Source organism: Parasteatoda tepidariorum, chromosome 5 (assembly GCF_982258835.1).
Source record: "Parasteatoda tepidariorum strain Cologne lab strain chromosome 5, Ptep-v5.0, whole genome shotgun sequence".
In the NCBI taxonomy this organism is placed as follows: domain Eukaryota; kingdom Metazoa; phylum Arthropoda; class Arachnida; order Araneae; family Theridiidae; genus Parasteatoda; species Parasteatoda tepidariorum.
Genome location: NC_141759.1, coordinates 43353508 through 43376117, shown reverse-complemented (window position 1 = coordinate 43376117; position 22610 = coordinate 43353508). Strand labels below are relative to the sequence as shown.

Sequence of the window (22610 nt, the reverse complement as noted above, 5' to 3'; positions counted from 1 at the left end):
AAATACTCATTTACTTACGGATATTATTTTTTAACTGTTTTTTATGTTTTGTCTGCATCTGGCAATAAATTGTGAGATAGGCTTGTAAAAGCTAATATTTGACACTTAAAAGTTTAAATTGATTATCGTTCGTTAACTTAAGAAATCCTACAGTTACTTTTGACAATATTTAAACGCATTGAACTGAATTTCCGTGCAGTTTTTCTAAAGTTTTTCTAAAAACATCAGGATTCGTTTTTGTTTATTTGGTTGCGAAAAATTCTATATTGTTTATTGTGAGCTTATTATTTTGTTAATTTGATTGATAATAAAGCTTCATTTACAGTGGAAGTGAAAGATTGCTTGGCCTATTTTCTTTTATTGTTCATTGAGATATTTTTACATCTAATATGGTATGTGAGTTGGTCTTTTAAACTTGTCATCGATGCATAAGAAAATGGATTTTCATTCTGTTATGGAAAGTTTTGCCGAAGCATGGGTTGTTGCTAATACGCATACACCACTGACGGAAGCTGCTGAGTCGGTAATATTAGAAATAATCAAAGACATTACTTCTACTACGAATATTTGTTAAAATATTAATATCCTTTACTGTAATTTGAAATAATCAAAAGCAGGGTTGGCAGGTTTTTGACATGTGACAGTTTTTGACAGTTTAAACCATGGTTTAAACCGTCACGTCAAAAACCTCACTGTCAAAAATGTCGAAAATGTCAAAAACCTATATTCATATGTGAAATTTAATTAATACATAAAATTTATATATTTTTTAAAGAATAGTGTTTCTAAATATGTTCTAGAAAAAATAAATTTAAAATTTTGAAGAAACACTTATATTTTGAATAGTAACCAAAATCTTGTACTTTTGAAAACTCACATCTTTTGTAATATTATGTATTCATTTTCATGTGTTATTGAAAATCTGCAGTGATATTATTAAGAAATTTATTTATAACCAAATTTAGTGTATAGTATAGATTATACTAAAAATTAGACATTTTTAAAGATAAACAATAGCAGTTTTGTACATTAGACATCTTCTTTTAAAGAAAAATCTTTTTAATATTCTCTTAAATCTTCTTAATAATCTTTTTAACATAAGACAATACAAATTTAAGTGCTTTCTGTTAAATACACAGAGTAGTTAGTGTCGATTTACAGTATATTCAGCCTATTCATTTACTATGCTGAAAATTTAGTTTATCCAAATACTTGTGAATTTCATTTTGCTGAATATGATCAGGGGTCTGTTTAGAAGAAATTTGGGTCCGTTAACGGACCCTTCACAAAATATCTTTTCATAAAAACGGACCCTTCACAAAATATTTTTAATTAAAAACGGACCCTTCACAAAATGATTTTTCTTTTAATCGGACCCTTCACAAATTTGTTTATCTTCATTATTATTTTGTTAATCGAATAAACCCTTTCCAGGGCAGAAAACAAGAAAGATGGATATAAACGAATTAAGTTTTGTCTTCGGCAGACGTTTCTTCCATTATTCGTCCGAAATTAATATTCTGCGTTCAGCAGTATAGGCTAAATACCAAATATTTGTATGTTGCATCTCTAATTTAGAAGCAGCACTTGTTGTTTATTATTTAAAATTTAATTTTTTTAATTATAATTTTACAGTGTTGAGCATAATCTTGTATGTCTATACAATTTAAAAACTCCTTGAAAAATTTTTTTTTTTGCAATTTTTTTTTTTGCTAGTTTAGATTTACAGCACTTCCATTTGTTATTATCATAACTATTTAAATAGTACTAAATAAGTCACAACAATTTAATAACAAATTCTGTATAATAATGAGATATAATCTTCTAGGGATTAATTAATGGTCCTAACAATAATTCCACATCTTCAAATCAAGCACAGCCACCACCACAACCAAGTTCAAATCTAGCACAACCGCTACCACAACCACCTTCAAATCTAGCACAACCACTACCACAACCTCCTCCAAATCTAGCACAACCGTTACCACCACCTTCATCAACAGCTCAAGACATTCCGAAAGATGACTGCATTGTAATTAATGAAGACAAGCAAAATTCTAGATGCCAAAGTCCACCTGAATCTCTTATCTACTCTCCATCTAATGCTGATATTAAAATTAAAGTTATTGAAACTCATGGTATTAAATTTATCTTATTTTTGAGCATTTCTAAACAAATATTTATATATTCATGTGTAATTCATTTCACCAATTTAATTTTAAACTGGATTTATTTCCTGTTGATTAAATTAACTATTTTTTAAACTTTTCTGCATGTGTATGGGAGACCCTCAGGGTTGCAAAAACCCCAGGTTTTTCTAGAAAAACCCAACCTGGGTGGGCTTTTCTGGGTTCTTTTGTGCTTTTCTGGGTTTTTCATGTTTTAATGGAGTTTTTTTCAAAGGAGAGAGCAGGGATAAGTACCTTTTTTAAAAAAAGCCTATTTTAATATTAGTAATTAAGTTTAATTTCATAAATTGACTTAACATATAGGTAATTAATAATTAATGCAAAAGTTTGAAAAGAGTTTCTTCTGACATCACGATACAAAATGTTATATGTTCTCACATACATCACATATTTGAAACTTATTTTAACACAGGATTACTTTTTGTTTATATTTTAGTCTTAAAAAATATTTGAGGAAGATTTTTTATTTGCATAGAAAGCGAATCAAAGGCACTGATTAATCAATAACCATACAGTCAAATCTAGCCAGCAAGGTGACTCTCCAGTCTCCTATATAGTTAGTTTTTTCACCATAGGTTAATTTTTTTTAGGCTAGACTACATATATATTTCAATAGAATAGCTCTTTAATATAACAGAGGATAAAAAAGAAATCAATCTTAGAAAAACCCACTTTGGGGTGGGTTTTACCCAGTAAAACCCTCCTGAAGTTGTTCAACCCTCCCAATATGTTCCTGGCGGGTTTTACTGAGTAGGTGGGTTTTTTGCAACCCTGGAGACCCTCTAAAGTCTGGAACCACCCTGTTAACTTTCAAGTGACTGCAGCTATTGTTATAAAAGAAGCATCTAAATATAGTGCATTAGTTATGAACAAATGAATGAGACCCTACTCACTACAGAGCCGTCTGGTGGAAAACTTAAGGAGTTCATATTTTATACCAGAAGCAACTTGAGATAGGATAAAAAGTTCTAAAACATCATTAGTTTATTACAAATTAATACCTTGTTAACGTTATGTTGTACAGATGAAGAAAAAAAATTCTGAAAAACAAACATTTGTTTATTAACAATTTCCTACAGTGTAACATGAATCTGATAAAGCCATTTTAGACAATACAATAAACATTGAACAATTGAAATATCTTGTAATAATTTTTTTTCTCTCTGTTTGTAATGTCATTCTGTGGGAAATAATTTACAAACAATTATAGGTTTTGAGTTTTCTTAGAACCAATATGAAGCGATATAATCATACTAAATTAGCCATACTATATTAGACCTGAAAATTTTAAATTTTAATTAGTAGTTTAGTCACTGGTAGGCTCAAACTTAATTAGTCCGTAGCTGCTATAGATAAGTCCTTTTCACTTAATTGCCACATGGATTAAATTGTATTTTTTTAAAAAAAATTCCTTTATTACTTGTGGTTACTTTAAAAGGTAAACAATAATTTATTTAATTTTTGCTAATTGAAGTTCTTTCATTGCATAAGTTACATTATTAAATTAACCTGATTTGAATTATGTTTTTTATATATTTTTTCTTTTGTTAAATGTTAATATTTTTTATAAAGAAATTACAAAAACTCCTTTTATTTTATCATATTTAGCTATTTCTACTCTGGATAGTCTGACTTTTACATTAATCCTGATTATTAAGAAGACTATATGCTAAAAAAATAATAATAAATGATTTATGATATAATTCAAGCTTTTCAGAAAGTTATCTTTCTTAATAAGTGCAAGTTCTGCTATCCCACAGCATCTAAGTCATCTTTTTTCCTTTTGTTTGTTTAATTTTCCTTTTTTAGTTTGGGTTACGTTTTGATTTTTTTTACTAAAGTAAGTTGCCAGATTTTTTGTCTCATATTGTGAGTTTTTAGTAATAAGTAGTGATGTAACAAATAGTGATGGGGCCGAATACTGAATATTCGGCCAAATTTTAGGCCGAATACTTACTTTTTAAAAATTTCTCTTTTGATTGTAATTTTCAAATTTTCATTTGATTTTTACATTTATATTGTTAAATGTACCTTCATTATCTGATTTTAAAATGTATCCTTCACTAGTCATGTTGAATATATTCCATGCTCGAAAGAAACACATGGGAGTTTCATTCCTGATACAAATAATGTTTAAGTTTTCACACAAGCGTTGCTTTTGCTATGAAAAAAATCCATTTTCAATCTAGGTAATTAAATATAATGTAAAGCAAATTATTTAATTAAAATTTTATCTTGAAATTTATTTTTAGGTAAAAGTTTGCCAGTTCATTGTATCATTGAACAAAACCCTGGACCTCAAGCATGTGGTCAGTATGTTGAGCTTGACAGTTATGCCATTGTTCCTTGCGAAACTTTATTCAGTGACTTGGTCAGGACAGCATTAGGAAAACTAGGTTATTCTGGGTCACAAATTGTTGGAGCTAAGGGTAAGACTATACTATTTCTAGGGTTAACCTTCAAACTTTCGTGAATATTTATATGAATATATCTGCTATTTCTCAGAATAACTAAAATTTGTCAGCTTTGCATTAAACATGGTACATTAGATTCTCTATTACAGAATATCTGGGAAGAGCAAGGAAAAAATATCTTTTGTTTGGTTTAAAACAAAAATTTCCATGGTCATTTTTATCAACATTTTGATCATCCTCTAATAACTGTTCTTCTGTTGCAGTAAAATCTGTCATTTTTTTGTAAATTTTCATCTAAAAGATGAAAGGAGAGCCCACAACAACTATTTGATGTATGTATTTGATCCACAAGTTGTGAGCTGTGTATCCCTAATTTATATCTCATTCCTTTGATTGTTTGTCCCAATTTGTTTTTAACTTGCAACTGCAGAGTTTTCTGCATGAAAAATAGTGTGCAGAAGCAAAATTTTTAAACAATTTTGCCCAAATGCTTAACTCTTTAACTGCTAAAACCAATTGTTAATTTAATTTCTATCAAGTTCATTTATATGGAATTAATTTGTTTTTGATAATAATTCATTGGAATGCATAAACTAAGTGTGAGACAGGATTGGATGATTTATCGTCAGAAAAATTAAGAATAAATTATAAAGTATAATTATTTACATGCATTAAAATTAAAATCGTAAATTACTGGAAAAGTTAAAGTGTAATGGTTAATTTGAGTGATGAAAGTAAAATAGTAAGATTTCCCCCCCCCCCCTTAAGCAGTTTTGTCTATTCTTAAAAATTGTTATCTTTGCCTAAAACTGAGTAATTGTCAAGGGGAACTGTAATTGTTGATCAGTGGTGCAAATATGTAATAATGTAACTTTCATGCTTTATTTCTTTTAAGGTTCCATTCAAATAAAGAAGTGGAAACCTCTTGCCTTTGACCAAGTAACAGAAAACCCAGACGCAACTGTAGCAGATATTCTTGGTGATTTAACAACTATGGCATCACTTCACATCCGCTTGTATAGGTGTGATTTTATTTAAAGTTTTAGCATTGTTTAATACCAAATTTTAGGAGTCAGTTAAATGCATGTTATATGGATTAGTGACTTGTAGGGGTGACCTTTTGCACACCTTCAACCTATTTTAGGTAAATTTTTATTCTATGTCAATTTTTATGCAAATTATATTTATTCCCTGTGCTTTTAATTTGTAATATTGGGCTTAAGCAATGATCTAAAAGAAAGAAATGTCTTCCCAGTAATATCACAAAAAATAGAAGCAATATTTGTAATCATGCAAAAGGTCACTGACCTTCCCTACTCTAAACATAAGTTCCCAACATAGGAAGCATTGGCAAGTTTTTGGACAAATGTGAGGCACTGGGGCCTTATAGGGAGTCTATAACTATTTACAGAAATTATTATATTTGCTACACTTATGAAATATTATTTTTTAGTTTTATGTCCAAAAAAAATCATTCAAATTTTTAATAATACATTTAATCTATGTTATTAAGCACACAAGTAAGTTAAGAGAAATTTACTGAGTAGCAGATTATTTAATAAATTTTATAATAAAAGTGTATTATTAATTATTTGAGTTTGGTAGTGTAATAATAACAAAATATAGTATATCAAGAAATTTTCCATTTAACAAATTTTTTTACAGAGATAGTTTAAAAGCCAGTTAATTGTTCTTTGATTTAACCATTTATCAAAAAACTATAGGCAAATTATTCAATTAAAATATTGACCACGATATAGGTCTCCCATCACAATTTGGTGTGTAAGTTAGTGTAAAACAGAACTCTTGAGCTTCTTCCAGCGATTAAAGAGGAAAAGGCAAAGATATCGGAATTAGGGATTCTTGCCAAAGAAATACACTTACATTTTGTGCACTTTAATTTTCCCCTTCAATGAACAAGTGAACTTTTATATTAAGTTTTTTCGCCACTCGCTTACTTGTTCTATTTGACTAATAAAATATTGACTAAAATATTTATATTTTTCTCTTGTATTAAATATATTCTGTCAAAGCACTTGTTATAATTAACCTCTATGTATAACTATAAATTTTCATCTGAAATTGTAACTATTTTCTTTGTTTAGTGTCCCAGATAATCCCCAAGAATGGAAAGATGTAACTGTAAGAAATGCTGTTCTTGAACTTTTACGTGAAATGTCTCAAAGTAAACTTGCAAAACTCTGCCCTCTTTCTCAGGTGGGTATATTTTTAAATTCTTTTGTTTAGATTTCTATTTGAAATATACATTAAAACAGATACTAAAACAAGTATAACTATAAATTGTGTTTTAAAAATGTACTGAGTTATTATTTTTAAAAAAAATTATAAATGTTTTTACATAACATTATTTGGATAATAGTTAACATAATTTGCATCAAAGTTTAAAAACTCCCAAGACTTTTACATGCCTTACTGAGCATCCTATGCATAAAAATTATTCAAAATACTTTCCCCAGTAAAAAGTTAGCATGTCCAAGCATCTTTTGTGCACATTAATAAAAATTTAAGAATATAAATATTCATTAAAGGAAATTTATTTAGGCATACCAGATATACTTTTTATATTTTTTTAGGGTTATTTAGTTGCACACTTTATTAGGCAATGTATGAATAGTCTTACGAATATCATTATTATTCAAAAGGTATTTTTTAAAAAGGGTTTTGAAAGCTTTGAATGATAAGAGATTTGTCACAAATTGTTATTTTGCTTTAAAAAACAATATACTTCAAAAAAATTCACAGTTACACTATACTACTGAATTTCATGTATCAGGTAACTTATGATCAGACTTTGATAAAATAAAAAACTCTCTGTGAACTCAAAATTTAAAAAAAAAAAAAAAATTTAATTTAAGAAATCTGCTAGCAATTTATTAACTTTTCTAATTTCAACCCTTTCGTCAACCGAATTTTAGCAAAAAAATTTTGAAAATTAATCATTTTTTTTTTAAAATTTTATATGGATCATTATCCCAGCATATTTTTTAAAATTTTATATGGATTATTATCCCAGCACGTATTTCTTTAAATTTAGCAGTTTTTTAACAATAAAACTAGCTATTAACTTGCCATCTTTTACCTTATGTTTGGTTTCCTTTGCTTTCTATATCTTAAATCTAAGTCGATCAGAAAATTCCAATGCAAATATTTTATAAATATTTGTATAAAAATCAAAATTGCTAATTTATTCTTCGATGCCTAACAGTCAAATACTATTTCAACTCTTTTTAATATATAATGAGTATACTATAAAATTTTCCAAGAGAATGACAATTTTTTGCAAACAACATTTGTATGTATTATGCATATCTGCCTATGATTTGTTACAACTATAAATTTAGCATTAATGTTAAATGCAATAAAACAAAGTTAGGGAAAAAACTTTTTTTTTAAATTTTGGAGAACTGTTTAATAAGTTGCAAACAATTTTGATATTATACAAACTGAACTTTTTCATAAGTTACCTAAAGCAATATGTATCTATTTCAATGTACTTGTGTAATGTTTTATAATTGAAATGTGAATGTTCAATAACAATGATTAACAAATAACTTGTACATATTATTTTAGCCAATGCTATCAAATATTATTAACAACCGATATTTGGGGAAAATAGGAAAAGAGAAATGTCAAGAGTTTGGAACTTGGTATTTAAACTACAGGAAACAAACTCCAGGTAATTTCATCATCTTAATTTATTATCAAATTAAACATGGCTCTTTTATATAGTTAACTGCTTTTATATTGTTTTCCAAATGAAGACAGTATATGAGCTTTTTGTTAAGTTTATAATGATAGATTATATTAATATTAGTACTTAATAACTTAATGTATATATATTTACAAAATATGAAATCATTTCACTCAGTTTGCTACAAAATATTATTCTTTGTAATTTTATCACTATTCTAACAGAGTGAACAATAGATTACTTTGTTAAATCTACAAGGCAATAACATTTATTTAAGAAAACCCTCAATATTCCTTGAATGTGCATAATTTATAAAACTTGTGTGCTTTCCTTGTATGTTAATTTTACCTTATAAAAAGCAGTTCTACCCAAAGATTTAGGCAATAATGTAAGGTTTTTGCTGTAAAAATTGCATAGTTCTATTTTTATTGTTTCTAAAATACCAAATGCTATCTTAGTCTTTCTAAATTGAAATTGAAAAAAAAAATTTATTTCCATTCTTGTAGTTTTTTTCTCCTGGAATAAATGAATGAATAGATGTATAGTTAATAAATGTGACTTTGAACAACAAGTTTTACAAGGTTTCTAATACAAAAACCTTACTCTGAATGAGTCAATGAAAAGATTAACCCTTTTGTGTATTTTAAATAAGCAATATTTTTGGTGGTACGTCAGGAGAAGAAGGCTTGTGTGATATGACAGCTTTGGTGCAATTTTACGCATTCTGCTTCCAGCAGTTTCAATTTTTATTACAATTTGATATTATGATTCTATTTGCTTGTTACTTTTTATTTAATGTACTTTTTCATAATAGATGCCGTTTAATATTGATTGTGCATCTGAATATTGATAATGCAAAGTAAATTGGAGAGAAAGACAATGGTTTGCAATTGATTTTATGACAAAGTTATTGTCATTTTTAACTATCTGATGAAGGAAAGCTTGTTCTCTCTGAAGCACATTGTTCTTAATAAATATTCATTAACAAAATATTGTTCTGGTCAAAACTTATGCAATTTTTAATTATCAAATTAATCAATCTTTTTTTTTAAATTTAATACTTTTCACATTGATAATGTTAATAATAATAAGGGTTGATAATGTTAATAATAATACTTTCACATTGATAATGTTAATAATAATAATAATTTCACATTGATAATGTTAATAATAATAATAATGTTAATAATAATACATTTTTAACAGAGGGCACTGCTCCAGAAATAGTTCCTAGTGACCGACCAACAGATGGACGTCTCACATTTCATCCTACTAAAGAGCTTCCTACCATGAGAGATTGGTTCCGCAGTTGCCGTAATCCCTCTAGACGCACACTTCAAATGTATGTAGATATTTTAAATCAAGGACCTGTTAGACAACAAGAGAGGTATTTATAAAATTATATTACATTTTTAAAAATTTAGTTATTTCAACCTGAGAGTTAACAAATTAAATCGAAGGATTAAAATCAGCAAAAATAATAAAAAGGGGGGAACCTAATTATTTTTTTTAAGCATTACAAAATTATATGAAAATTTACAAATAACAGGTATTTCATGCCTTTATATATCTTTTATTCATTTTTACTATTACATAACTTACAACTTTTTATGGTTTTTGAAAAATATATCAGGTAAAAATAATAAAATAGTATTGCCAGAAACATTGCTGAAAATTCAGTGAATAAAAAAAATTAAAAGCTTAAAAGCCTAACTAATAGTTCTGATATACATATGTTTGAATTTATGATTTTTTATGTTAGATAAAGTAATTTTTTTTTAAAACTTCGAAAATCAAATCTTATATATTAAAAAATAAACATTTCTACGACCCAGAAAAAGTTTATCCAAAGAGTGTACCAATTAGCACCTGTTCTATCAGTAGCGTTTCTATAAAATAATTGTTCCCCTTGACTGTACAGATAAAAATGTATTGTTTTTAGACTTTAAAAGTTATAAATGCTATGTAAGAGTTACTAAGATAATTTTTAGTGTATTACTTATTAATAATTTATAGGTACTGTTTATACAGTCTTCACCTAAATCGATGCATAAAGGGCTTGAATACAGTGAATCACTTTTATGATTCTGCTATAAAAGAGAAAGTTAATTGCTTAGTTATGTTAAATTGCTTAGTTAGTTGTGCATTATACAGAAGAATTAAAGTCATAATTGACTGTATAAATTATGATTAAATAATCAAACGAGGATTTAATAATTTTTAAATCATTAGGGCTGTTCTATGTTTTAATTTAGAACTGGGAAAACCTGGACTTGTCAAAACATTTTATTTTGCCTCTAAAATGCAGGAAATAGCCAGGTAAAAATTAAAATTTTAAAAAAAAAAGAAAAAAACTGGAAAACTCCTACATTATACCTGGAAAATAACCAGTCTCAAGAATTATCAGTAACATTAATCAGATATTGAGATTCAAGTTAAATGATTCTGGCATCTATAACAATTATCTGTTGGAAAAATTTTGCATTTTAGTGAAACTTCCATGCTTCTATTCTTATTCATTGATATTTCTTTGCTCACAAAATCTAATGTTTGACATTACAATCAAAAAATCAAAGTTGTCTGATGAAAAATTGCAAGGTAAATATAAAATATGGTTTTGATTTTCATTGGAATTTTCCTGATTTACCTGGAAAAGTTAGGGAATTTTTTTCTTGAAATTGAGTGGGAACCCTGTTTACAGACTTTAATAAGACAAAATTAATGATTCAAGGAAATTCATGCAACAACAAAGTTGCGACCCTATCCATTAATATTTGAACTAAAGTATTAGAAAATTAAATTATTTTAAAATTTGCTGATCCTATGTTCTCTACATTTTGTTATGCACCTGATACTATAGGGCAAAATTAAAGATCACCATTTGCCACAGGGCAGCTAAATATAAAAAATAGATATTTAAAATTAATTGTCCTTCTATCCTTTCCCGATCACCATTTTTTTTTCTGTCAAAATTGCCCCCATGTGCATTTATTTTTTTCAATACATATGGAGTTACTATAAAAATTTTATAATATTCTGAAAATTACTTTATTTCATGCATGCTACTTAAGATTTTCTTCATTTTAGAAATACCTTACAATATTAACATCAATAGTTTTCTTAATCATGGAAAATTTTCAAATTTCAGAAAGGTAACTACTCTTAAAACTGTTACGACTGACCTCTAGCCAGCAGCAAAATTTCTTAATTTTGCCCTATACTTGATGTTATTCTAAAAAGTAAAATCATGTAATCAGGATGAAATTAAAATTGATTCACTTGTGCACTTTGCATCTCTAATTGTGTATTTACTAAAAAAGTTTCTTTTTACAGGCCTAAAATTATTTTGTCCACACTAAAGAACTGGTGGAAAAATGAAAAGCAGCGAGAACGTAAACAGCATTCTGAAGATAAATCTCCTGATGCCATAACAGCCAAAAGAAAAAAGAAGTCAGATCAGAGTACTGAACAGAAAGAGGCGGTTGCGAATAATGGAAACCATGACCATACAAGTCCTAACTGTGATGATGCGCCTAAAACAAACAATTTCACTCTAATCAATCATAGTGAGAACGAAAATGATTTTGAGAGAGTATGCAGAAGAGACAGTGAAGTGAGTGAAAATAGTTTAGTCAGCGATTCGAGTCTCCCGTTTCAAAAATTAAACTCCTCCGACTCAAAATCAAACTCTAAGTTCACCTTCCTTAGTTCCGCCAATAATGTTTCAGAAATGGAAAGATTTATTCAAAAAGATACTGATCTGCAGGAAAGCAGGCTGAATGAGCCTGGAATTGAACCATCAAAAGCATTGCCAATCGAATCATCTTATTTTCATAAAATTCACACTGTGTGCATTGAACCTTCAATGCATAATGTGTTTAACTTTACCGACCCTCAGTTAAGCATTCATCCCAACCCCAAAATGTATTCTAGTAATCCTTTAAGAACTAATGCTGCTGATAACAATTCTCATATGAGTTCGGAAGAAGATGTAGATGTTGGTATATGAGTCGCATTGTGCAGTTTATATTACCTTTGATCTATTTCAAATATCATTTTGCTTTTAAATATGTTTAATTGATATTTTTTCATTTCAAAACATACATTGCCATTCCATTTTAAGTTCATTTTGTTTTCTATTTAATTTTAATGGTTTCAATCAAGCTTCCGTTGATATAGAATAAAAGTTAAAAATTGTAATTCTAAAAGTCTGTCTGAACACTTAGAAAGTTGTGATGCAACATGTCTGGCTCACGCATATGACTGCTCAGGAGATCATAGAAAAACAAGAAACTTTATTTGCAGGTTCAGACATTTATCTAGACAAATATTGTAGATAGTGAACTTGGCATCAGCAAACAGACAATTGTAAGTTGCTTCTCAGAAACAGTAAACAGGATACATAGCGTTTTTAAAAAGTGCTTAAAGGTACTGTTTTTTGTTTTTAAGAAGGCTTTAGAGGGGCTTTTTTTCATAGGTTGTCTTTAAAGATTGCTTAATTTTCCCTTTTTCTTTACCATGTCGATTTTTGCCACCAATCATGCAAAAATTGTGGTTTTCAAATTGTTTGCTTCATCATTTTTTAAATTTATAAAACCACAATTCATTTTGGTGTACCAACGATCCATAGTGTATGAAAGCGTCATTCATTTTACATTTGATGAAATAATTGCAGATCCACATGTTCTTACATTGAGTTGGATTTAGTGGGAAGAATTCTTGCACTTTCATGTGTAACTCAACTGCATTTTGCAAGAGATTCTCGATTTCAGACTTCGTTTTCTGCCCTTTAAAAACAAACCGAAAAATTTCAAAAAATTATTGTCTGATCATGAGGATAAAACTTAACATTGCCAAATTTTTTCCCCTAATACCAAAATAAAATTTTATTTATCTTGTTAATTTCAACATTGTTGCAGCACCGTCATCTTTGTCACTCACAAGCCAATAGCCTTCTTGTGCTATTCTATTTATAGATCAGTACCATAATCTTTGAACTTGACTTGGGGATCATTCATTAATAACCTATTTTAATGTGGGTCTTGAGCAGGCAACAATCACAAATTTCATTGCCTTAAAATTTCCATCTGTCTTTTATTAATTAAATTCAATAAAGATAATAATTAATTGAGATTTTGAGCCTAAAGAACTGTTCACTTACATAATATTTTTAAACTTTTTATTGTACTTAATTACTTGTAAAATTTTCAGTGCTCGTAAGTTATTTTATTGAAAAACTTAATATTACTTAAAGACGAAGTTTTTAAAAAAAACCCATAAGGGGAAAGTTTTTCATTGTTTTAACATATAGCAAATGCAGTAAAAAATCTTGTGTTAATTCAGAATTGTCATTCCAAAGAACTTTAATACATCTCTTAATGATTTGTTTTAAAAACAATTAAAGTAAAAAAAATTCTATTATCTCAGATTTGTTAAATATCATATAATAATTTACTTCTGACAAAAATGTTTAACTGCAAAACTTATTGTATTTGCATTCCAAAATTACTAACTTTTTTTTAATGGTTTTATTAAAGAAACACTGAACAAATTTTAATAAAAATTTAATAGAGGCTGTTCACTAATTCACACTAATAATATAAATTTATTAAGTTTCCTTAGTTTGCTAAATTCTTTGCATATCATTATAAATTCAGTATGATCAATAATTTAATGTTTTGTTTGATCCTGTTAATGTTTTGCTGAATATACTTTTATAAATAACTTTTATTTAAGTCTTAAAAATACCACCAATAGCTTTATTAATTTATAGTTTGACTAATTATAATTTTAAATTAAAATTACTCTTTTTTTTCATAATCAAATAAAGTAATTGTTAATTTAAAAAATAGAATGTGCGACTCAATATTGAATATATTTGAAAATCCTCATAAATTGTTTTTATGGTTTCTAATATAATCAAGAAAAGAGTTCTTGGCCATATGTATATTGCGTACAATATATATCTTGCCATATATATACACAAATTGCGTACTAATATGTACAAATTGCGTACTTGCAACTAATATTGTAGAAAGATATGTAATAATTCCCTGCTGATAATGCACATTGTGACTGTTCTGCCCCTGATGAGTATTGCGCAACTACTGGAAGTAGTATAAACTAAACCTCTATGGTGAACAAAGTCCTGTTAAGTATTTGAGAAGAAACTTCAGTTGAGGTTGATCGTTGCATTTTTATTCGCTGATCAACAAAACGTTACAAAGTTGAAAAATTTTAAGTAAGCAAAATTCTAATAAGTAAGTAAATTCTAACAAATTTTATTAAAAATAAAAAATTCCTTTTTAGTTTTTTTGCAAAAATTTGAAAAGGTAATAAAAGATCATCTATTAAAATAAAACTTCATCTATCAAGTTTTATTATTATGACATTCATTATCTTAAATTTTTAATCTTGACTAATAATCGTGAGGAAAAAAAAACATTTAAAAGAGAAAAACGAATAGGTATTTTGCATTTCTATTAATTTGCACCTTTGGTGCTTGGAAGTTTGATTGTATTCCACTATTCTCAGTCATGTAACTAATTTTTAAAATATATTTTGAATTTTTTTTAAGAAATTTGAATTTAATTTTGTTTTTGACAACTATGCTATTCAGTAATATTAGTTGTTTCATATAATGAGTAGTCTTACCTTTTTTTCCGCATAAAGTTGCTCTAAGTTTTTACTTGGATATAAAAGAAAAAATATACTTTTCTGTTTCTGCTTGGATTTGTTACCTCAAGGAAGTAAAAAATTCCGTCTTTCTGAAACCTGAAATTCTGTGTTTAAAAAATATTTGTATGTTTAGATATTGTCGATTATTTAGCTTTAAGCTTTATGATTATTTAGAGTAAAGCTTTATGAAACCACAATTTCTAGTTTATTGACTTGCGCTTCTAACATATTTAGACCACTTAAGTTCAACAAATGGACATTAGATGATGCATTATTTCATACTTTAATTTTTTAATAATAAATTTATATTGGTCTAAAGGTAAATAATATGAAATTAGTGTGTTTCATCATTTTAAATATTTTTTTCTAAGCAATTTTTTTTGTTTGCTTCAGGTTTAAAACAAATTCTACTTTTATTTATTTATTGTTCCTTTCTTCAGGTGATCATAACAAAATATCTTGTTTAATGTGAATTTTTATGTATGAATGTATATTTCAATTCAATATGTGTCTATATTTTCTTATTTTCAGTGATGAGAACTAGTACACTGAGAAAAAAAAAAAATTTTTCTTTTACAAATTATTTTTGAAGTGTCAAAAATATATTAATTTAGGAGTTCTAAATTATAAGTATCTTTTAAATCTTTCCAATGTTTAAATATTTATATTTTAATAAGAGATGTGCATTCTGGTGAGAATGCACTTATTCTCATCACTGATTATTTCCTTTTCAAGTCATTTATCACTGAAAGAAAGACTCTGTTGAAAAGTGGAAATGGTAAATGTAATACAAACTGTGCATTTTCTTAAGCTAAATTGAGTGTAATTGGCACAGATGTATATGTGATAATTACAGGATTTGAATAGTATTACATTTTCAGTTCAAACTATTAATTTGATACCTTAAATAATCTAGTTTGAATTCAGAAAAATATACCTGCAAGACTTTCAAGGTTATATTTAAACCAAAATTCCTAGTCAGCGATTGTATTTATTCCTTATAGCGATATTTAAACTTAGTGAATCTCCCGGTGTTAGCTTTTTAGTCAAGTATCTGCCAAATATCATATTTGTTAAACTTGTAAATATTTTAATTGATATTCTGTGGTTTTAGATCATAAGTTTGTAAATATGTATAAATACTGTTTGTGAAACTTATTCTTGTACACTGTGGTATTAATTAAAGTAATTTTTGTTTCTTATTTTCTGGGATAAGACTGTTTATATTGTGCTACCTAAGGGGAGAATTGGTACTTTTCCGTTAGCCGGGCGCAAGCAAAAAATTGCCAAATAATGTAGATTTCCGCCAAATTTCTTACAACCATTAGGGGAATGTTGGTTTGAGGCCACGTGCTCTATTCTCTAAATTCATTCATAACAAAACACGTTTTAATTTCTTACTTCCATCTAAATTTCTTTCTTTCTTCCATCTTAGTTCATTAATATTTGTTTATAGTTTCGACTTTTATTCCATTGACTGTTTTGTCATTCGGTTCGCTTGGCGACTTGACTCGCGTTTGGTTCAGAATTGGCGACATTTGCGCCCAGCTAATTGAAAAGTACCGAAAAATTAAGCAAAATCTAAAAATTATGTATTTAAAGTTATAATAATTTCATTCTTAGTTTTGTGTTTTTTTTTTTTTTTTTTTTTTTTTTTTTTTTTTTTTTTTTTTAAAGAATCTGGCAGCTTGAGATGGTCCTTAATATTCTGTTTTTTGTAGGTGAAAGGAGTTTAATGTGAACATCTGGAATAATTTTGTCATTTAGTTTATCAGTCAAAATATCTCTAAGAATTTTAATATATTCACAAAACTGTGTTACACTTTGATGTGATGTTGCTTGGCAACATAGTTAATTCGAGAGTGAATGCGAAAACAATGTTTTTATCGTTGAAGAAAAATTTCTTAATTTGATTTTTCTCCTACTAATTCTCAGTTATAACAACTAATATTATTCCTTATTTTAAATGATATTATGTTGTGAATAACTATACTCATTGTGAATTTAAATTGTCACCTTTAAATTGCATTTTTTTTTCTTTTAATAAACAAACATGACACATAGATGTGGGCATGGTGTTGTATCCACATAAAGCTTTCTCTAGTAATGTAGGTTAATAATCATCACTTCACTTATTAAAGTATTAATTTGTTATGTAACTAAGATTAATTTTGTTAAGCAACCAATTAATTTTTTTAAAAATTTTACTCTTTTAGTGCCTAAAATGATTAGGCTTTTAATTTCTAAATTTTATTTATTTTGATACCATGAAAATTTTAATATAAACTAATACTTTAATGTATTTCAAGTTCTATTTTTATAGAAAATGTTCATTGCCTGTTAAATTTTATGATTTCTTTATGCAAGTTAATAGCAAATTATGTTCTTCCAAAATTTGCTTAATGACTTGTTCATATGATTAATGTGACTGTCTCTTAGTTGACATTTTATTATTAAATTGTTATAATACTACTTGTTTTGAATTATTTAAGATGTAATATTTTTTCCTACTAAATAAATATTAAAAATAGATTTCTAATGTAGTAGTTAGTTTCCGAAACAGATTTTTACATAGTTTAATTGAAGTTCACTTCTTAAATGTAAAAAATTATTTATGTGGTCTAGCATTAATAAAAATCTACATCGTTATAAATATTTATTTAAGAATGTACTTTTTGGCTTGGAATTAATTTTATTTGATTTTTCTTGTTAAAAAACAAGTGATAATAAATTAAGACTTATAAATAAGTGATAATAAATTAAGACTTATCCACACTAGTCTCATATCATGGATAAAACAACTTTTTCTTTAAAAAGAAAGATCGATCAATAAAATATCACTCCAACTTAGCTTGTGTACCTTTCAAAATGAAGCTAAAAATTAAAATTTAATAATGAAAAAAATATTATATATGATAAAATGATTTGTAAACTGTTTTGACTAATTTATAAAAGTTATCCATGCTATCTTCCCATCACCTACATCATTTCAATTAATATGCAATATTTTTATGAGTCTTTAATAATTATTATTTTAGAAGTCATTTTTATTGGTCTTTAGTTACATATTCGTTTACTGCTTTTTGTTCTTCATTGTGTATTCTGTAAAGATGTTTACTATACCATATCTGTATACATTAATAAAAATTGTTTCATATCGAAAGTTAGCAATTAACGATTGCTTCATCATCATAATGTTTGAAAGAAATTAATTTTTGATAATTCATATTATTAAGAAATGAATATTCATATTATTATAATTATTTTAAAATTCTTACGTACATTTCAGTAAAGTTTTGTGAAAAATAATTTCAATAAATAAAAATATCCCTCCTTGGAATTTGAAGAAATCAACTGTAATGTTTCTTTTATTGAAGGGATAGTGTTACGTCTATGTAACTCCTTTGTTTAGATTTGCTGTACTTCTGACCATGTGACATGTACAGTTAATTGACACAACATAAACCTATCTAAAGATTCCTATAGTTATTAAAAAAATGAGGTCGAACTTTATATTTAAAATATCAACTTCTAGAAAAATATTGATGCAATGTAAAAATTATATTTAAATAATTTCAACACATAGTAAGTTTTATTAAATATGGCCCTTTCTAAATGCATCCAGGTTGTTCGATAAGTTAAGTTTTCTGACATTACCCTGTCCTAATTATGTCAGATAATTAAAAGTATAAATATATATATATATGTCAACTAAGCGCTTTTAAGTCCTTACCTCCCATTCAATTTAATGTAATTGTAATATTTCATTCCAGCTACAATTCTTATGTTGTACTTTTTATTATTATTATGTGGTGTTGATATATTTTTTAAGAAATAAATGTTGAATTGTTCATTTGTTTCTCCCTTTTTGTGTGTGGTTAAAACTGAGCTTTAAGTAAGTTCAATTCAAGTAATTGAATTGAACTTACTTCATTTTCTAGCAAATGTACATTAAATGCATTCAAATTTAAGGAAAGAAAGAAATACCGGTGTAAGTACTTACACTTATCATATCCCTATACAGGATATAAGTATCACATAACCGTATGATCTCAAGTCTTGGGAAACATATTCAGGGGGATATTATTCTTCATTCTAGGAACTTTTTCAGTGTTCAACCGTATTTTTAAGATTTATCAGAAATATAATATATTTATAATAATTATATATAATATTAATAATTATATAATAATCATTTGTTTACTGTTTAAATTTAAATAAAATGCTAGTTACAATTTTTTTAAATAATTTAATTTTTATATATTTTTTATTAAATATAATCCCACAAATAGACCATCTATTTATAGTTATGTTCTGAAATATGCAGAGATATTTGAAAACATAATGCAAACAAAGACGTCTCAGTGGTTGCTATTATAAATTAATTACATAATTATTAATGTGTAGTTGAAATTTATTTGCTGTTGCTGATAATTGCATTTCAAAATGCACTGACTTCAATAATAATTTTAAATCTACATAAGCAGGTGGGATAAGCTTATCCTTTTCAAGATTATGTAAATTTAAAATCTTTGTTAACACTTATTAAAATACTACATATCTGAAATAAAATACAATCCAGAAAAGCAAAACTTGAACCAAGAAGGAAAGCAATGTTAATTGAACATATATTACTAGAAATGTTAAATTTCTGTAATCTGTCAATTGACAAATTAAGAAAATTTAATAAGATTTTCAAAAACATGAATCAACATTTGTGGGGGAAAATTTTTAATCACTTGTTCAATTTTAGCCCTCAGTTCTGCCATTAAATGTTAGGCATTCTGCATACCCAATATTTTTTAAATATCTCCGTTTGAAGATAGTCTAAAAGTGACAAGTACAGATTTTGTGGAGGAAAAGTGGTAGAAATCAGGACGTTACCAAGAAACTCATTAAGAAAAGACATAGTTGACTCATATAGCGGACAGTAGCTCTGTCCTCTTGAAACCAACGGCATTTATCTGAACACATAACTATTGCACAAGCAATTGCTTTTCCTTCAATGGCGCTGGTCCCTAATTTTTCGAAGATTTCCTTTTTTTTCCTTCGAATTTTTTTAAACAAACTGTACTTCGAAAAAAAAAAAGCGAGTATATACACTCGTGGACTAAAAAATTAGCTCACCAAGAAGAAGTCGTCAAAATGAAACGAAATTTTACGTACGTAATAACTACGTTGATGTAAGAAAATGATTAGAAAATCAAAGAAAAATGATAATTTATTTCAGAGAAAGAGGCAAAAGAACGGAGGAGTTAATACTCCATTGGACCCCTTCACCCCCTCTAGCGTGAATGCACGATGCGATACGATCGAGCATTGAGGCATACAAGTTCTGTATGATGTTTTGGGGCATTTCGTTCCATATTTGCTGTAACCTTGCCTCTAGTTCGTTCAAACTCGTGGGATGCCCAACTCGCCGTCCCAGATATTCTCGATTGGAGACAAATCTGGGGATCGGGCAGGTCAAGGGAGGGTAGTAACAGTACGGAGACAGTCTTGTGACACCCTTGCCGTATGAGGCCGAGCATTGTATTGTTGAAAAATGGCTCATGGGAGCCGTTGCATGAGTGGCAGCACATGTGATTGCAGGATTTCATAGACATACCGCTGGGCTGTCATGGTGCCACGGGGTCTCCACACACGAACACGATTGTCATCACTGCTGAGATCGAATCTGGATTCGCAGCTAAAGACGACCTGGTTCCATTCCGCTGCAGTCCAGTTTATTCGTGCGCCGCAAAACTCCAAACGGAGGCGTCGATGGGTGGGCGCAATTATTTCTTGATGCGCTAATTTTTTTTAATCCATGAGTGTATCATTACACAGCATTAAATTGATTTAAAAATTTGTGCATCGAAATTATGAAAAAAAATTTCCTGCCGTTTTGGGATAGATCTGAGAAAATAAATTCCCCTCCTTATTTCTTTTTCACTATGTTTCGAAAAAAAAATATTTCTCCCATTTTTTATGAAATCTTATCTTACATAAATCTTAGTTATCAAATTTTTTTATGATGACTAAGTTATCAAATAACTTAGTTTTTTCTCCCTCTATAAAATCTCTCTTAACGATTTGCTTCCTTATCATCATTTAGTAACTATAGATAAGTAAATTATTTTTGCATGCAATTAACCTTGTGCTGCTGATGATAAAATTTTTCTGATAAAAAGTTTGAGTACAGTTGTTTGACTCTGTTAGAACCTTTGTTTTTGGTTTATAATCTGTATATTTACAAATTTTAAACTTTTTTCTTTCTAAATTTGATATTTTTAAGTATTTTTATAAAGGTGCTATTATATAAAATTTCAACCTCTGCTAAGAAATTTTATAAATTGATAGCTAGGACTGGGCGATGCATCGGAAAATATCGATATTATGTAATCATCGCTGATCCGATGGTTGGATCGACAATTTTTCGAAGCATCGAAAATTGCGATTCACCGAGGTACGCGCGATGTTTCCCGATGCATCGTTGACTACACGCGCGATGATGAGCGTTATTTCCGATAGTACAACGATGGTTTCAAGAGCCCGCGATGAGCACTTTTCCCCACCTTGAAACCAACAACAACAAGCTCGCGCGAAGAGTTTTTTTGTTATTTTTTTGTTATTGATAGTAATGAACTACATTTTAGATGGGGGGAGGAGGTGACTGGGAAGTTACTTGCATTTTAGCGTCAGCTGTTCCTAAATTTTAAATCTTGTTCAATTTATCAGCAAAGTTTTGATTTTTCTGTTTCTGAAGATTTTTATAAATGACCTCAATGTGCATTTTGATTTTTATATTCATAATTACTTATTTAGTGACATAGGCAGCGGCGTACTAATTTTTATCACAATTCACCCTCTTTGCATAAGTTATTCAAATTTTTATTTTTAATGTATCGTGTCGTTGTTAAGATTTATTTATTTATTTTTTTAATGCATTTGTTGATAACTCGACGAATTTATAACATTTTGTGTAAGGTAACTGAAGATTGAGTTTCTTACAAGAATATTATCTCCTCAATTTATCAATCAAAAAATACAAGATTACACAATACAAAATTACTCTATACCAAATATAAAACAGTGTAACGAAACATCGCAATGCTAAATATCGCGATGTTAGAGTGGCGATACATAGTGATGCCAAACTCTTAACATCGCCCAGCGCTATTGACTGATTATCACGTACGTGCACCAACTTCAGAGTTTAATTCCAAACAGTAGAAAATATATTTTCTCATTTAAAGGGAACCATTTGATGGTATCATTTAACAAGTCAGTGCATACGAAAATGCTTCTTCCGTAAATGTCACTTTTTTCTTTTCTCTTATTTTTTCAGATTAATCCTGATTCTTGGACTTAATAATTTACAATAATAATTTTTTTCGTTGTATTTTTTTGGTTAAATGAAGTACTTAATCTGTGAAAACTTACTGATAGAATTTAAAGACAACAATTAGAGATTTTCAACATTTGATTGCTCTTCATTCTAAAATTTATAGGTCCATATTTAACTTATTTTGATTTTTAAACCCGAAAATAAAGGGTTATTTTAAGAGTCTAAGATCAGAAGAAAGAAAAAAAGAAATTGAGTTTTGTATTATGTATATGTTCACGACCCGTTAG

The 22610-nt window shown here is 27.9% G+C and overlaps 1 protein-coding gene across 1 annotated transcript; it reads left to right on the top strand.

Moving 5' to 3' along the window:
• The first annotated feature begins 53 nt into the window (after positions 1-53).
• Positions 54-14780, top strand: LOC107441355 (uncharacterized). Its single transcript, XM_016054582.5, has 8 exons — positions 54-523; positions 1829-2138; positions 4442-4618; positions 5499-5625; positions 6709-6820; positions 8195-8300; positions 9522-9702; positions 11649-14780. The coding sequence occupies exons 1-8, from the start codon at positions 425-427 to the stop codon at positions 12322-12324; spliced, it is 1788 nt and encodes a 595-aa protein (XP_015910068.1). The 5' UTR covers positions 54-424; the 3' UTR covers positions 12325-14780.
• Positions 14781-22610: the final 7830 nt, after the last annotated feature.